The sequence below is a fragment of the Typopeltis vanoorti genome, chromosome 21, assembly GCF_054136105.1.
Source record: "Typopeltis vanoorti isolate ZY-2024b chromosome 21, IOZ_Tvanoo_1.0, whole genome shotgun sequence".
Classification (NCBI taxonomy): domain Eukaryota; kingdom Metazoa; phylum Arthropoda; class Arachnida; order Uropygi; family Thelyphonidae; genus Typopeltis; species Typopeltis vanoorti.
In genome coordinates, this window is record NC_143569.1 from 81,684,552 (window position 1) to 81,701,164 (window position 16,613).

The window sequence follows — 16,613 nt, forward strand, 5'->3', positions numbered from 1 at the left end:
AATAAAACCATGCAGAGAACGTATACTAGCTATATAAAGTTGGCTCTGCAAAGCATTCCTTGCTTCTAAATATTTTCTGTTTCCTCTGCGTGATGTTTAGAGGCAACAATTTCTTCGGCATTCTGTTCTTTTCATGCACTCCCATCCGAAGCCTTTTCGATTCTAGCGATTGCCAAAAAAGGCTTTTTACTATTTCTTGTGCACGGTACCGTATGCAATCGATAATTCCCAGAAAAAGATTTTTTTTTGTGAGGGGGGGGGGGGGTAAACATATACACACCTGACCTGATTTTTTTTTTATTTTTTTTTTTATGAAATTTTAGTGGACCCATTTTGGAAAGTGAAACTAAGACATTTGGCAAAATCTTTTGGCACACAACGTTGACACCCGTTAAATAAATGTGTCCGATGATTTGCAGTAAAAAAAAAAAAAGTAATTCGATAAATAAAAAGAATCCTTTAAGGCATTATTTATACAGATTTAGAAATATGGATTTTTTTTTCATTTTATTTACAAATTTTAACAATTCTTTTCTGTAGAAAATTTTAAGAAAATTACAAAACCAGATAAAAAAAAAAAGGATATAAAAGTAAAAATAGAATTTATTAAAAAAGAAATGAAAACCTGCACGAATTTAAAAATTATATTTGGAAAAACAATTTTAAAAAATTATTTTTCTAAAAAAAAAGCAAAATTTATGAAAAATTAATAATTAGAAAATTTTTTCTAATTATTAATATAATCCTTTCAAAAAAAATTGAAATTTGAAAAAAAAGATAAAGTACTATTTAAGAAATGTAATTTAAAAAGATAATAGAATTTCACATAGGCGAAGAAATAAAATATTCATTTAAAATACTTAGATAATTTTTCTAAGCACTGAAAAAAAAATTGTTTCATGCGATCTTGGAAAAAATAAATTAGAATACATGGGAGGGACTGAAACTAAAAAAAAAAGTGTTTTTTTTTTAAATGTTATAAAATATTTACTAATATTTTTCGTGTTTGTTAATATATCTTATTAAATGTTCTACGTGAATACCGCAGCTGAGTATAAGATGTTAACGGTTTACGTTTCAACAAAACAGAACGTGCTCAGCATTATAGAGAAGTTTTACATTACTCTCATCTTAAATTTCAGCAGCAGACAGCCTTAAGAAAAATATAAATAAACAAAGTCGGCGGCACGCATAAACTAACGGTAAGTACAGTACACCCTGTGAAGAAACCGGGGGAAAAAAAAAATAATAAAAGCACAGAAACCATTTTTCATTAGGAGTCAAGATGGCGCAATTATTACGTAACGATGACGCAACAATGGAGTTTGGTTAATCGCATTAGATATGTCAACAATGGTGTTGTCTGTTAGGATTAGACAGCCATTTAAATTAAAGTTTCTCAATGGACCTTGAAAGATAGTTTCTCGATAAGATTTTGATTTATTTGTTTTAGAGGGATTCAATACGAATGTGAATTATTTACTTACTAGCATGTAAAATGTTTCATGAATATTATTTAGGTGATGTGTTAAGTTTAAAAAACTTTAAACACTTATTTAAAAAATAAATATCATCGCATTGACATCCATCTACTTTTTCTTAACTATGTTCCGGTTTATACTTTGTTCGTCCTATATAGCAATAAGTAACAACAGTACACACACACACACACACACACACTAGGTCAATTCGCCACCTTAATCATTAGCATGCATTTATAGGTCAGATGAAACCCTTGGGCTGAAAGACAAACCTTTAAAATATGTCACATTTTTCAATTGACCGCTATACGACAAAACACACAAACATAAATTTTTCGAGAATGGAAAAACAGTTCAAATGAACTATTTTTAGTTTCTATAACTTATGACAATTATGTTTTATTTTAATAGGCAATAAATAACAAAAGAAAAAATAATAATAATAGCCATTTAATTTCTTTCAAAAGTTAGATTTCAGCCAGCTAAGTTACAAGGACTCATTGTTGAAAACAATGCTTTATTATTTGTCTTTTGGTATAAACACGTGTTGGAATTTTCCAATTTTATACAAATAAAAAATTTTATAGTATACCATTAAACTTTTTAAACTGATTTTTTTTCAAAATTGCATTAAGGGGCAAAGCTGTATAACGGGGAGAAGACCTCAACGGCCTTTTAAGCAATACGGAGATCATTCGGCCTCAGAATATTCCTGGTGCACCCCTGTTAGGTATCTACCTGGTACTCTACGAACGAGGATGGACTGACAAGTTGGGATTTAGCCGAAACAAATTGTATTCTTATCGGTTTAAAACTCAACGTAAAATCATGGTACAACAGGACAAAGTTTCGTGCCTGCTGGAGCGTCGCCGGTTAAACAAGGCCCCCGTTGTTTTCATCAGGGAACCTGGGAAAATAGCGGAAAGTTAGCTTCTGAAACAGATCTCAACTCAACATCAGCAGAGTTCAAGATTGGTGGTAGCAACGTAAGAAGCACCGATTGAAAGAAAAAAAGATGGAACTAGCAGAAGAATTGAATCAGTACCAGATTAACATAATAGGGGGACTGAAACAAAACAGACAAAAACTGGTGAGATCTCTCTGAGCAATAAATACAAAATGTTATATTCAGGAAATGACAATCAAGGAAAAGAAGGAGTAACCATAGTATTCAACACAAAATACGAGGCTAATCTTCTTGAATGGCAGTCAGTCTCAAGTAGAGTGATGTGGGCAAATATGAGAATGGGGAACTGGACAATGAGACTTATTTGTGCCTATGGTCCCACAGAAGGTTCTACTAAGGTAGAAGTGGAGGAATTTTTTGAGGCTTTAGAAAAAGCAACTGACACAATGAAAAAGGAAAAGTTGGACCTTGTTGGGGATCTAAATAGCAGAGTAGGAAGTGATTGCCAGACATACAAAAATGTTTTGCGAAAATTTGGAGAAAAGAGCAAAGCTAATAATAATGGCAAATACCTGTTGGATTTCTGCTCAGGACATGGACTGGTTATTACTAACACCATGTTCCAACATAAAAATGTGCACAAATTCACATGGAGAGAAGAGGCTAGGAATAAGAAAAGTCTCATTGACTATGTTATTGTTGATAGTGATGTTTTCTCCCTGGTGCAGGACACCATAGTGTAGAGAGGATTTAAAAGTGGAAGTGATCCCCATTTAGTCTTGAGCAGGATAAAATTGAATTTCATATTGAAAAGAATAACATGTAAGAAAGTTTTAAAACGAACAAAAGTTGAGCAGCTGTCTCTCAGATGTGAACTGTAGACTAAAATACACAAAGATTATTGAAGAAAAAATGAAAGAGTTTGAGAACAGGAATCAAACCTTGGAGATTCAGTGGCAAGCCTTGAAGAAAACCCTGATTGATTCAGCCAGAGCGGTACGTGGTGAGGTTGTCTGCAAGGATAGAAAAATCAGAACTCCCTGATGGACACAGGAAGTTAAAGAGGCAGTGAAGGAAAAGAAGAAAGCATATCAAAAGTTCCTGGCAAATGAGTCAGCTTGTGCTCTTAGAGAATACAGAGACAAATGCAAGAATGCTAAACACTGTGTAAAACTAGCTAAACAAAAGTCATGGGAGGACTTTGGCAAGAATATAGAAAATAAATATTAAGAAGGTGGTAAGATATTCTGGAGGTTGTTGAAGAAGCTTAGGAATGGAAGAAAGAGTGCTGTAAAAGGAGTTAGAGATGATAAAGGTGACATGAAAACAGGAGAAAAGGATATCCTTGAAGTATGGAGTAATTACTTCGAAAAACTGCTAAATGAAACAAGCAGTGATGACAGCACAGTGATAAAAAACACTGACCAGGCATGCAGTCAGGAATACATATCCATACTTGAAGTAGAAAAAGCCATCAAAGGCTTGAAATGTGGAAAGGCAGCAGGAGTAGATGATATTCGACCAGAAATGCTGAAGTATGGTGGTATAAAAGTTTTACAGTGGCCGCACTGCATAGTTCAGAAGGCCTGGGTAGAATTACAGAGGAATTTTTCTACTAAGTCTTTCTGGTAAGATTTATGCAAGTGTTCTTGAGAAACAGCTAAGAAAAATTGTGGCGGAGAACAAGCTATGTTCAGGCCGAATAGAAACTGTCAGGATCATATTTTCACTTTAAGAAAAATAGTTGAGAAAGCATGGAATATAAAAAAAGATCTGTATTTAAGTTTTGTCGATTTGGAAAAGGTATATGACAAGGTGCCAAGAGAGAAGCAATTCAATACGCTGCAGTTATATGGTGTCAATGGGGCATTATATCAAACAATACTTTATTTGAGTTGTAAGTCAGCAGTTAGAATTGAAGGAAGTACAGGAAGATGGTTTAATGTTAAATCTGGTGTGAGACAAGGATGTACATTATCCCCTCTGTTATTCATTATCTATATGGATCATATTATGAAGGAAAATGGTATTAAATCTGATAGGTGATGCAATCTGGGCTCTTTTATGCAGATCATGTTACACTTTTAAATAAATCCAGGAGATGTCTGCAGAATTCTCTGACTAAACTGAAGAATTGTTTTAATAAATATGGTATGAAGGTGAGAACTCCATGGTGGACACATGGAAAGATAACCAAACAATGACAATGAAAATAGGCAGAAGGAGTCAAAATATCAAGTGCATTGTGAATGGAGAACTTAAAGAACAAGTAAATCATTTCAATTTAGGCACAATTTTTAGTGGAGATTGTAAATTAAATATGGAAATAGACAACACAGAATGAATAAAGCTGGTATGGTAGGAAGTGAATAAATGCGTATGGAATAACTAAGAAATTAGCCAAAACACTAAATTAGCTGTATACAAGACAGTGTTCAACCCACGTTTAACTTATGGATCTGAGAGCTGGGTCAGAAGTAAAACACTAGATAGGAAGTTAGTAATGATGTAAATTTTTCATGTAGTACTACGATATCCTGTACACCCCTTGACATTCCTGTACATAGCAGGAATTTGATGATGACAAAAATACACAATTCCTTCCTTCGTTACATCTGAATCATTATTTTAGTTAACTACTGATTTTTTTACAACTATCTATGGGTTTTAAGTACTAAAGTAACACTGTTAGAAGCTTCACGACTTGGAATCAAACAAAACCCTGCCTAGTCTTGACAAAAAAAAAAAAAAAAATCATTATATGAATAGAAGGAGAGGCCAAACTACTGCAAAAGCCCATCATTCTCATGACACCAACTGGGATCCCGGGGGCTGTGACGTTAGACCTTTTCAATTTCTCCCCAACCACCCTCTGCTACTGATGATCCAGACACGACTAGGCTAGAAAAGTAGTCTGGGTACTTAAGGAGCTGTTCTTTATTCTTCTTTCCCCCCTCCCCCCTTCCATTTATGTCCCTGACGCCCGTTTACATCGGGGTCTGATGAACATAGCCACACCCCCTTCCCTCGTATTGAAAGACGACATTCCATAGCGTTTATTATAAGGTCTCCCATTCAACCCCAAGCGACCGATTCTGAAAGACAGCCTCCCCTCTTTTACGACTCCTACAGTGCACGGTAACACTCTTTATAAAAGGGAATAATCAAAGCGATTTCTCCCTTAACACAAAGTGTGTACATCGGACCAAGAAGCAAGACTTGGAGATCGAAGTAACCCAAGAAACAAGCCATTTGAAGGCACAAAATTGACGGTGTAAAAGAACCCTTTGGTATGCTTTAAGTACAGCAGAATTTTTACTTAAACATCCATCACTTTGACAGCTATTTACCCCCCCCCCCCCTTAATTTCATCACGGCCCATAGCCGCTGTCACTGGAACATTATAAATTTTACACCTGTTTACTGATATAAATATGCAATGAAGTGAGCCCTATGAGAAGCGATTTATTTGAACTCAAAAGACCTTACTTAATAGGAGTAGTTGAAGACAAAATATTGTTAAAAGAATTCTTTTCCTCACATTAATATCTAAGATTAATGTATAGGTAAGATAGTATTCGTTTTATGTTGTTATTCTATAGTGATAGCAACGGGTATCTACCACTATCGTTGGCTTCCTAACTATAAAAACAAACATTTAGCAAAAGTAGTTGCTTTCCTACATGCGTCAAATGACTTGGGATCATTACAGTTCCCGGATGATGACGTCCAGAAAGGTCTAACTCATTTAACATAATTTTTATCACTGTACTTAACGTTGTTACACTCCTGAACCGAGACTCACCCAAGGCATAAGTGACTTACATAATAAAACAATAATTGCTTCGCGTTTTTGCCTGATATTAAGACATGATGGTCGTTGAGGGTAAATTATTAAGTACTTTTAGCTTCTTGATACGCGGAAGAGATCTGTATATGATCTACGCTCACGTGATACTAATACGAAAAAGCGTAATTGAATCAATTCGCAAAAAAAAAAAAAAAATAAATAAATAAAATAAAATAAATAAAATAGAAAAAAAACGTCAGAAATCAATGAAATAATCAATTTGTTGTTTTTTATTCTTAAAATAAAAAGGTGTATTATAAATTTTCTTTTTTTCAAATTACTTTTTCAATATTTATTCTATAATTTTAATTTATAATGTGTATATTTAACTTTACTACTAAATAATATATGAAATTAATGCAAAATTTATTAATAAAGTCATTGTTGCTAATTGTTTTGTTTCTTATTTATTGCTGTTGAAATGTGCATAAACATTGATTGTTTGGTTAGGATCATTGCTGCCATTTGAAAGATACAAGTCATTGTTGACAGCTTGATTCATTTGGTTTTTCAATGTCGTTTTCTTTTATTATCGACATCTTTTATATTTGTATTTCGACTGCATATTCATCTGTAATAAAGCCAGATAAACAGCCGTATTTACAATCCCTTAACAAAATTTAAATGTCATCTCTTTTTAACGAACAGTGTCGCCATAAATGAGATACAATAAACGTTTTAATGACTCCATTAAAACGAGCACACTCCATTCTTTTGGTGATTCTGTTGATAAGACTGAATTTAGCAAGAGAAAATTGTCAATGTCGATTTTTTTTTAAGTGGTCTTCATTTTTTGCTGTATGTTTACCGTAATTGCGCCTTATCTGGTTTCTACCATGATGAACATGTAGGCTATCTTGGAACAGTTAGTAAGTGGAGCCAACAATTTCGAAACAACTGACCCCAAATTTTTAATCCCTGTAATCTGAGTGGGTTATGTCATAGCAGATCTAGAATACGTCCTACAAAACCATTTTTGATTTACTGGAAAGAGTATTTAGATAATAAATACACGTATATAATATGGCATCTTATTATACACCAAACCATACAATACGAAAGTATTCATTGCACACAAAAATATACTTTTCTGAAGTACATTTTGTCATGCTCTAAATGAACACTTCAAAACATGTTTTGAAGCATAACAAAAATATATTTTTTTCAAAACCTCAGTGAAACACAGTAATAGAAATGTCTTATATTTCAATTAGGGGCCTTATATCCCTCTAGTCGTTTTATAAGAAGTGTGTCAACCTCTTAACTAGTTCTGATTGAACTAGACTCGGTGTTAAATGATCTGTTTACAGGTGTTTCGTTGCCAGTTAATATAACGAGGTCAAGGATAGTTCACAAATCTATTAAGGTCTTGGGATGTATTGTCATAGAGATAGATGAATAGTGTGAAAATGACTTTTTATGTTGGAGATTTCATATTACTGATGAATGAGACCGGGATGGATGAAAAATTGATAGAAAAGACCTCCTTCCCCCCCAAAAAAAACGAAATCGGCGATAGCATCACTACTTAGTAGCACTCTATAAAAATCCGATAAGCAAATTAACTCGTTGATTCAAGACTGTTCATCACCATCCCCCTTCTTTCCTGCTAATAACTAATTAAGTGATTTTCCTAAGATACCACCAGGTGTCGCCACTCCGGGTATGTTTACTAGACGGCAACAAGACGAATGATACCTGAGTCATCCAAGAGTGTAGAAATTGCAATCCTGTTCAGAAACGAACACAAAAACTCATAAAGAAAACTGCTGTCCTCAATCTGTGTCTGAACATTGCTTGTGGGCATGCGCAGTCTGCATCAACGATGGCCTTGGACAATTGATCAAAAGGTAGCACAAACCTATATCTCACGGATGCATTTTTTTGTGGCATCATTATCCACAGATCATTGAGTCTTATTGATGATTATTTTGCATACAAACTGAAGTTACTAATTCTATGGTTAACGACTTAAGAATTCACTACTTACCTATCATGAGCAAGGACACCGTAAGATGTTCCCTTCCGGTCGCCTTCAGAGCTCCAAGTACGGTTCCTACAATGGCACAACACAGTCCCACAAACGCAATCATTACAATAAACCATCGGATACTGACCGTTTGGGTCACCATCACTCCACAGCAATGCTTGGGTTCCTCGGTTTCAGAGGCGGCATGTCCACCGAAGGCCGGTGCCCTTCCAGATGTCCGTAACCTGTCCCTTGGCGGGAAAGGACGGAAGCCCCCTCGACCTCTGACTGACCTCCGTGGGGTAGAGTGGGGGCAGGAAGGTAGGACTGTTCCCGGGGCTCCGCAGATGGGTGGCACGTTATGAGACATCGGTGGTGGAGGTGGCGGGTAAGAAGGCGGGGGGAGACGTCTTCCTCCTCCTCCTCCCCCCCTATCCGCTGTGGGAGGCAGAGTGGAGTACGCTGGGGGAAGATGAGAATTCAAAATATCCGGGAGCATATCATTCGTTGGTCCCACTTCAACGTGCGCTTCCATATTAGTCCGTCGTTCGTTGCCATGGCGACTGCGGGAACCACCAAGTGGATCTCCCCTGAAGTCCCCGAATCGCCTTTGCTGTTCCGTTGGGGGAACTGGGTTCGGGGTTTCCGTCGTTTGCCGCGTCGGTCCCATAGAGTCGCCTAAATTCGTCCCTCTTGCCATGTCCTCACCTGGCGGGTTGCGCGGGGTCAACCCCACCGCTGCGTGACAGGAAGGAGTGTTCGCATCCACTCCCTCGGGGGGAAATTGTTCGGTCAGTCTACATGGCGAAATAGGAACCTCTGTTTCGCTTCCTTTAGCAAGTAAAGAGGGCGACTTCCACCTCGTTTCCCCACTCTCTTCACTCGAGGGGCGAACGGGGGTAGGGCTGAGCGATCGATGATCACTAGACGCTTCACCAAAATCCTCGGTGTCCGAATAAAACACACCTATACGCTGCACTGTAGTGATGTGGCCATTATCGGAGTCTTCAACGGCAATTGGATGGCGGTTAGGCCTAGCAACAGACACAGCAACTTCTTGCAAGCCAGCAACACCGTTTTCTCGAAACTGGTTTGTAACACGCCCAGAAATATCCCTGCCGTCTTGCAAGTCGGTGAGCCTGGTACAGCTCTGACCTACTTCACAGTCCGGAAATATAGCAACACTTGGGTTAGACACACGACGAACTGTGCTGCTAGAACGAGTGGTTTGCAGGTGAAGGGCAGCAGTGGTTCGAATCTGCTCGGCTGGCTTTCCACGACCACGATTCTTCAGGAATCTTTCTTGGCCGTGCTGCTTGAGACGTAGAGGCTTAAACCTGACGAAAGCACCAATACCAGGCCTACCGGTATTGCAGGATATGCAATCCGTGGCTCCACCAGAGCATAACAACGCGATGTGTTTCCCTGTAACGTGGCATTGCGCGGATCTGTTGGGCAAAGGAGAGCACTCGTCGCAACTTTCCGCACATCGTAGATCGGAGGGGAGGTTCACAGTGTCAAATATCCCATCGTCGTCGCTTACACGACCGCCTCGAACTCCGTCATATTCGCTATCGAACGCTGCATTGTCAAAACCGACACACTGGGATGCCGAGGACGATGGTGTGGCTCCTCTCGATGACGCTGACACCCGCGTCTGATTGGTCGACGGGCAACTCGTCTGCTGCTCAGCAGGCGCCGTCTGGTGGACGTCACAGGAAACAGCCGTAGGAAATTGTTCGGTGGGTGGTTGCTTGTCGACTGTCGGAAGAACATCGTCGTCGTATGATTTCATGGTTGTTAAGGGGTCGGCACTGCCCTGAAATTTTAATTTTTTAAAGAAAAAAAAATTAAAAAAAAAACGGTCAAAATAACATTTTTTTATTAGTGTTATTGAGATGCATTATCACTATAAAAAAAACGTAATAAATGATTGCTGTGTGTGTAAACACATTCAGTGGTGAAAAAAAGCAACTAATTAAAAACTGACATCAGATTTTGAATTTTAATTAGCGAGTGAGTGAAATTTATTCTTTTTTCTATATTAGAAAACCAGGTGAATTTAGAATCGTTTCGATTGACCTTAACCTTTGACCTTCTCGGAAGAACTGTTCTTAGCCACCCTTGTCCTTTAAGATATGCGAAAAGAATGATAAACAATGGCCGGAGAAAGGAAAAATCAACGTGGATATTTTTAGGTATTTTTTAAGCACTGAGACAGGAAATGTTAGTTGCAATTTATTAGCTACATAAAGAAAACAATGCGCCCTCTAGTGGCCCTTGTAGTCAAACGGCAATTTTAGTTTTAATGTGTGTGAAATAAATGTGTCATTTTTAATGAGAAAAGAGAGACATGTTAATGATTAATGTATTTTATTTCTTGTTTAAATTATTCCTTTTAATATCATTAATTAAGATTAAGAGTGAAGTAAAAATTAAAGGACGAAATCTTTCGATTCTGAACTTAAAGACAATTAATGTTGGATGTATTCTGACAAGATAAAAAATAATTTAAAAGCTCGTTTTTTTTTTCATTCTCTCTATTTTGCTCTTTAAAATAAATAAAATAATAACCGTTCATGTCTTAAAATAATGTCGTGAAAAACAATTATTTAAAAAATGCATTTTTAATCTAAAAATAATCTTAAAAATATGTAATGTCAATATTTAATATTTAAATAAATAAAATCAAGGAAAATGTAATAATAAATATAAAACATTATAGAAATAAATATTATAAATAAAATAAAAATCAATTATTTGAATTTTCTCTTTAAATTAAAAAAAAATATAAATATTTAAAATACACCTTTAAATTTCTTTATTAAATAAATTATATCAAAATAAATTATATCATTGACAATTGTGTGAGATGAGAGGCGGAAGATGGAGTGAAAACTTGGAAGGGTAATGGGTGGCAATGCTGTAGCCAATGTAGCTCTAACTGAGGCTCGGCTATTGCTGTTACCCTCCTGCCATGATCAGAGCTTTAATAGCTCAACAATACCTTATCCCCACACAAATAACGGGGAAGATGGAAAAGCATTCTTGCTTCGCCCCTTTAAGCCAGTCCTTATAAGGATAATTGTGTGATTAGTTTCTATCTTTTAATTTGGGATTAGTGCTTTTTTTTTTTTGTTTTTTTGAACATACATTTCCTGTACGCCTTTAGTTTTGAAAACACTTTCCAAATCTAATAAATCGGATCTCTTATCTTTCAAGTAATAGTTGCTTTTCATTCATCGTAGAGAACCGACTTTATTTTTTTTTATTTGTTCCGCTACGGTCATGCCTTTCTGAAGTTTCCCCTGGGCGACGTTTTATGATAAACTGCTTCATACGACAGCCCGTAGAAATCTGCTTGTCATAAAAATCGATCATACAGCTTCTAGCACACTTGGCGACTCTGACCTCTCCATCCTCACCAGCAACATAAAGAGCCCCTATAACCTCCATCTGCAACTTGTCACTTTGGCTTCATCTTCTAACCATGCAAATGCCATTTACAATCTATTCGTTCAAGTCTTTGAACGTTGTTATTTCTGGATACTTGTTTTTATCTTCTTTCTAGTATCTATCCGCTTCCCCTCTTTTCATTCTCCCGACCCCCTCTATTTGTATACACGTTGCCTATGGCAATTCAGATAAACAGTGATTGTTGCTTTGTGTGTGCTAGGATTGGTTGGAGAAGCGGAGATAGCACATTATTAACAAGAGAAAAGGCGGAATGCAATCCCTTATATACTTCTTCTCTCCTTACCCCCCCCCCCAGCAAATCACGATACTTTTAGGATAAAGGAATATTGCTTGGGGTTGAGCGTTAAGATTAACAGAAGGGACGTTTAGAAACTCACGATGTAACCTTTATAATCTAAGGGGGGGGGGGTTCAAAAATGCATTTATAAATACTAAACTATACAGCTGAAAGGCTTTAATTGGACCTAAATTAGATGCGAAAATGGAGGATATTATGGATTCATTCGTATTTTATAGTCAACGTGCATCTCGTTTTTTTTTTTTTTAAATCAAATTAGGTTAGGACCGTATACATAGTAGCTCAGTCGATATAGACGAACCCCTTTGGTCGGAAAGACCTGGGTTCGATTCCCATCTGTGACGTGAGGGACCTATATCTAGTCTCTTTTGACGAAAGGTGAGTTAGTAGGTCTCATACGGATGTAGGGGGGGGGGTTCACCCGTAAACTCGGGTTTTTCATCCCCAAGAACAGCTAAACTGGCCACTTGAACATACGAATTTACAGTAATAAAATACATACTTAAAGTTCCTCATTGGAGGGGACCCAAGCAGTCCCGAGGGATGGTTGAGAAAAATTGGGGGCGAACCTCTCGCAAAAAACAACACAACTACCGTATACATAGAATCCTTGGCTAATTTTATAGTTATTATTCAATAAATCTTACTTTATTTTGTATAGTCAGGCACCTCATATATATCCATTTTAAAGATTTTTATATGTTCTACTTGGTGAAATCTTGTATATGTTTGTGGTAAATTCCATGACACAGACTGAACTTACAGGAAGTGTTCTAGGTTCGATTTTACTCACCAATTAGAGAAACTTTCTTCATTTAGTCCATGCCAGCACCTTGACAGCAGAACAGATACGATATGCTTAGGTAAAACAATACTAGTTAGGATTAGGAACACAAGATGTCGGCATTGGTGTAATAATTATCGTTCTCATTTAACAGTCTGCAAAAAAGTAGTAACCTAATACAGATACCTATTTTTTTTAAGTTAAAATGCTTCCTCCCCCCTTGAGTTGAGTCATTGATCGCATTTTAAGGAAGCAATCTAATGACGTGACTTATCTCTCTTTCTTAACACTCTGTATTACTCATTACAGAGAAAGAAAATATTGAAAACTTCGAAATACATAGTTGGATAAAACAGCCTAAAAGCTCACGTGATGGAACTGTCAAACTTTTCTTTTCTTACCACTATTAACTGCACATTTGAAGATAACACACGAAAATGCCAGAACATGCTCACTACTATAATTAGACGAACAATGACAAAGATATGAATTGAATTTTATCCATCCGATATAACAAACAATTCTGGAGGACAGTTGTTAGTTTCCTTTATGATGATTTCGTACTGGGAGGGGTTTACGTAAAGATCAATAGTGTCTTCCTGCGCTAATCTTGTTTCAATACTTTAGTGACCTCTAAAATAATCCCAAATCCGTCCCATCCTAATGATGACGAAATGAGAAGGATTATAAATCAAAAGGGGAAGGGTTTGTGCTAAGTATACGTTCACAGTAGAGCCCTTCCTTTAATGTTTTCTGTGATTTAATCTAACATAACCTTTCCTGCAGCATCTTAAATCCTTTAATACCCCGGAGACTGTGCGCTAATCCCTCCATCTAAAAATGCCTCTTTGCTGAATATATTAGCCTATTGTAACTATCTCAGAATACCTCAAAATGGCTCCTCTCAAGCAGTAATGACTCGGTTATCTTGTCCATACAGCAGTCAACAGACACATTCTTTGCAATCCCGAGGGATCAGCTACTAAGCCCTAGAGAGTCGGATACAACAGGAGCAACCCCCACTGACACATGATATCCCATCATCCATCTCTGTCGTGTTGTTCGGTTTGCCTCCTCCTCTAAACGAAATAGCAATGTCGAGGAAGGTCGGCTTTATGGGAGTGATCTTCGTCAATAATGGCCGACTTTTCTTTATATATTATTAAATTTGGTTGCTAGGGAGATGTAATAAAAAATAAAAAAAAAACGACCATCATAGCAACATGTGCTCAGATTCCACTAAACTATATCGGTGTTCTGGGAGTAGGAATTTCTACGTGGAACATACGATTCAATATTTTAAAAAGGTACACTGAGAAAGATAGTTCTATAAGAATGGTATTCCTATCATAAACGTGCGTTTTGAAAATATCTTTCAAAATATGTGAATTTTAGAATTTCCCTATAAAAGACTGGGCATGTTTATCCGTATTACAATAAAAGCTTCAAAAACGAAGTGTCATAAAAGTGGATCAAAAAATAAAAATGTTTGGAAGATCATTTTGAAATATAGGTGATGTATCTAAAATCGATAAAATATTATTATTACTATTATTTACCACTTCCATGGAGTCCTAGGATTCATCACAGAAGGATAAGCTACGTTACATCACACAACTCACCATCAATCCAACAGTAGACGGTATATTACCTAATATACCGTCTACTGTTCACTAATATATTTTGCCTGACTGCGTATGTTCTCTGGCCGATTTGCCTGTATGAGATCGTTTAATGTCCTTTAAATCAAAAAGATTCCTCTGCTATGTTCAGACGTAATGTGGGCTCTGAAATATGTATGATTGTGATTAATGTGAGTTCTGACATGAAGGTTTATAACTTCTCATAAACGAGGTTTATGAGAAGGTGAACGAAGGTAAGGTTTTATTAATATTAAGGTTTTGAAGAGTGCGCGTTCGGAAATGGGGTGTTTTTAACTTCTTAAATATTGGTGATATTGTGTACATTTTATAATAACTTTCAAATAGGTTAAAAATGCAGGTGTTATATGACGTGTGGGTCTAAAACAATAAGAAAATATTTCTTGAATATTTTCAAGATTTATCAGATTTCTTCCTTTTAAGGCGTCGTTCAATTTTAAAAATCATTTTTAGTGGCGAGACTGGATCTTAAGATTAAATAGAATGTTTATTTAAGATTCGTTCATCTTTACGACAACACTGTAGACATACTCAACTAATAAAGTAGTTACCAAGGAAAGAAATTTAAAGAAAAAAGCAAATTAAAATACGAGATCTCACTGTCTAGTCCACTTCTTACCTTACTGTCTGAAATGATGCAGCAAATGCATCCAGGTCTGTATTTTACTATCACATTTAAGATGCGTTGCCATGGAGATCAACTCGTTGTCCTTTATTACTAATGGTTTGTGAAGTCTGCTTTATTTTTCAAGATCGTCGAGAGCGTAACTTCCTTGGAGAGTCTTCATTTAATGTATCCTTATGGGTATGAATACAGATGAGAAACAGATGAACACCGAGAATAAGGAAGAGGAAAAAGCCAAATGCGAACTAGTTGTGGATCTCATAATTTTTCATTCGCTTCTCAACTCCTTAACTTTTAAATAAATGCTGAGCATTCTATCACCATCAATCACACCTTGTTCAAAGTCTGTCAATGAAAAAAAAACCAAAAAAAAAAAAAAAACACGAAATGTTGTTGTACATCAGAGGGCGCCCTGATCGATCCTCACTGTCGCGCAGTTAACGAAACCATGGAAACTGTCTTTTCAATGAAATCATCCGACCCCCCCCCCCTTCCTAACGAATAAGACAAACGATATATGACAATTTTGAACAATCTTCTAGCGCGCGTGTGTGATCAGTGGATAAAAGCTGCTCTCCACTCTATGATGGCAGCGTTCTCTACTTCCACCCCCCCCCTTACCTTATCGATTTTAGGAGGTTTATCGGAATATCAAACAAAAGGAGGACTGGGATTTTTAGACAACGTACCTAGTCCATAATGGATAAAGTATTTGATCTTCAAAATACTTAAGTTAACCGGCAAAGTCTAGTATTTGCTTCTGTCTTGCCAAAAATGATTGATATTAGGGAATACTCCATCTTGCTTTTTAGTTGCGTTGCTATAATAGCGGAGGAAAAGAGAAAAGGTACATTAAGGAGGGGAAGAGGAGAATATTGGAAAAGTAAATAAATAATTTTTTTTTGTATGTACTTTTAAATACAATACTTATAGGATACTTTTATTTAAATAGATTCAAACTTTGGATTATAATAGTCACTGTGATTCTACTAATTTCTTATGTGAAAGTTATCAATACATTCCTTTATATCCTTATAAGGACTGGCTTAAAGAGGCGAAGCAAGAATGCTTTTCATCTTCCTCGTTATCTGTATCTGTAGTGGACAGTGTAGGGATGAGGTGTTATTGAGCTATTAAAGCTCTGATCATGGCAGGAGGGTAACAGCAATAGCCGAGCCTCAGTTAGAACTTCATTGGCTACAGCATTGTCATCCATTACCCTTCCTACATTCCTTTAAAAGTGAATTTTCTTTAAATATACATATTATTTATTAACTAAAAAGGTGTTTTAAACTAAATTAAGTTTTTAGAGCTAAATCATCTTAAATTAAATATTTGCAAACAAAATTTCAAATGAAAAATATCATTTAAGATTATTTGTAAATATTAATTACAAAGTCGCTTTTAGAAATAAAAAAATAAATTAAAAATATATCTACTTATATAAGGAGATATACAGTATTTTAACTATGTGACGTAATCTTTCACATTCCCATGGCAACAGTAGGTTTGCTAATGTCCACTAGATGGTACTAGATGCTTTCGCTATGGCGTATTAAAT

The 16,613-nt window shown here is 36.3% G+C and overlaps 1 protein-coding gene across 1 annotated transcript in view; it reads right to left on the reverse strand.

The window, feature by feature from the left end:
- LOC150095045 (uncharacterized) overlaps window positions 1-9,825 on the reverse strand; it is a 79,506-nt gene extending 69,681 nt beyond the window's left edge. The window contains exon 1 of the mRNA XM_090411000.1: window positions 8,229-9,825. Coding sequence (XP_090267126.1) covers window positions 8,229-8,907 — 679 coding nt within the window. The 5' untranslated portion in view covers window positions 8,908-9,825. The remainder of the gene's footprint in view (window positions 1-8,228) is intronic.
- Between the last annotated feature and the right edge of the window lie 6,788 nt (window positions 9,826-16,613).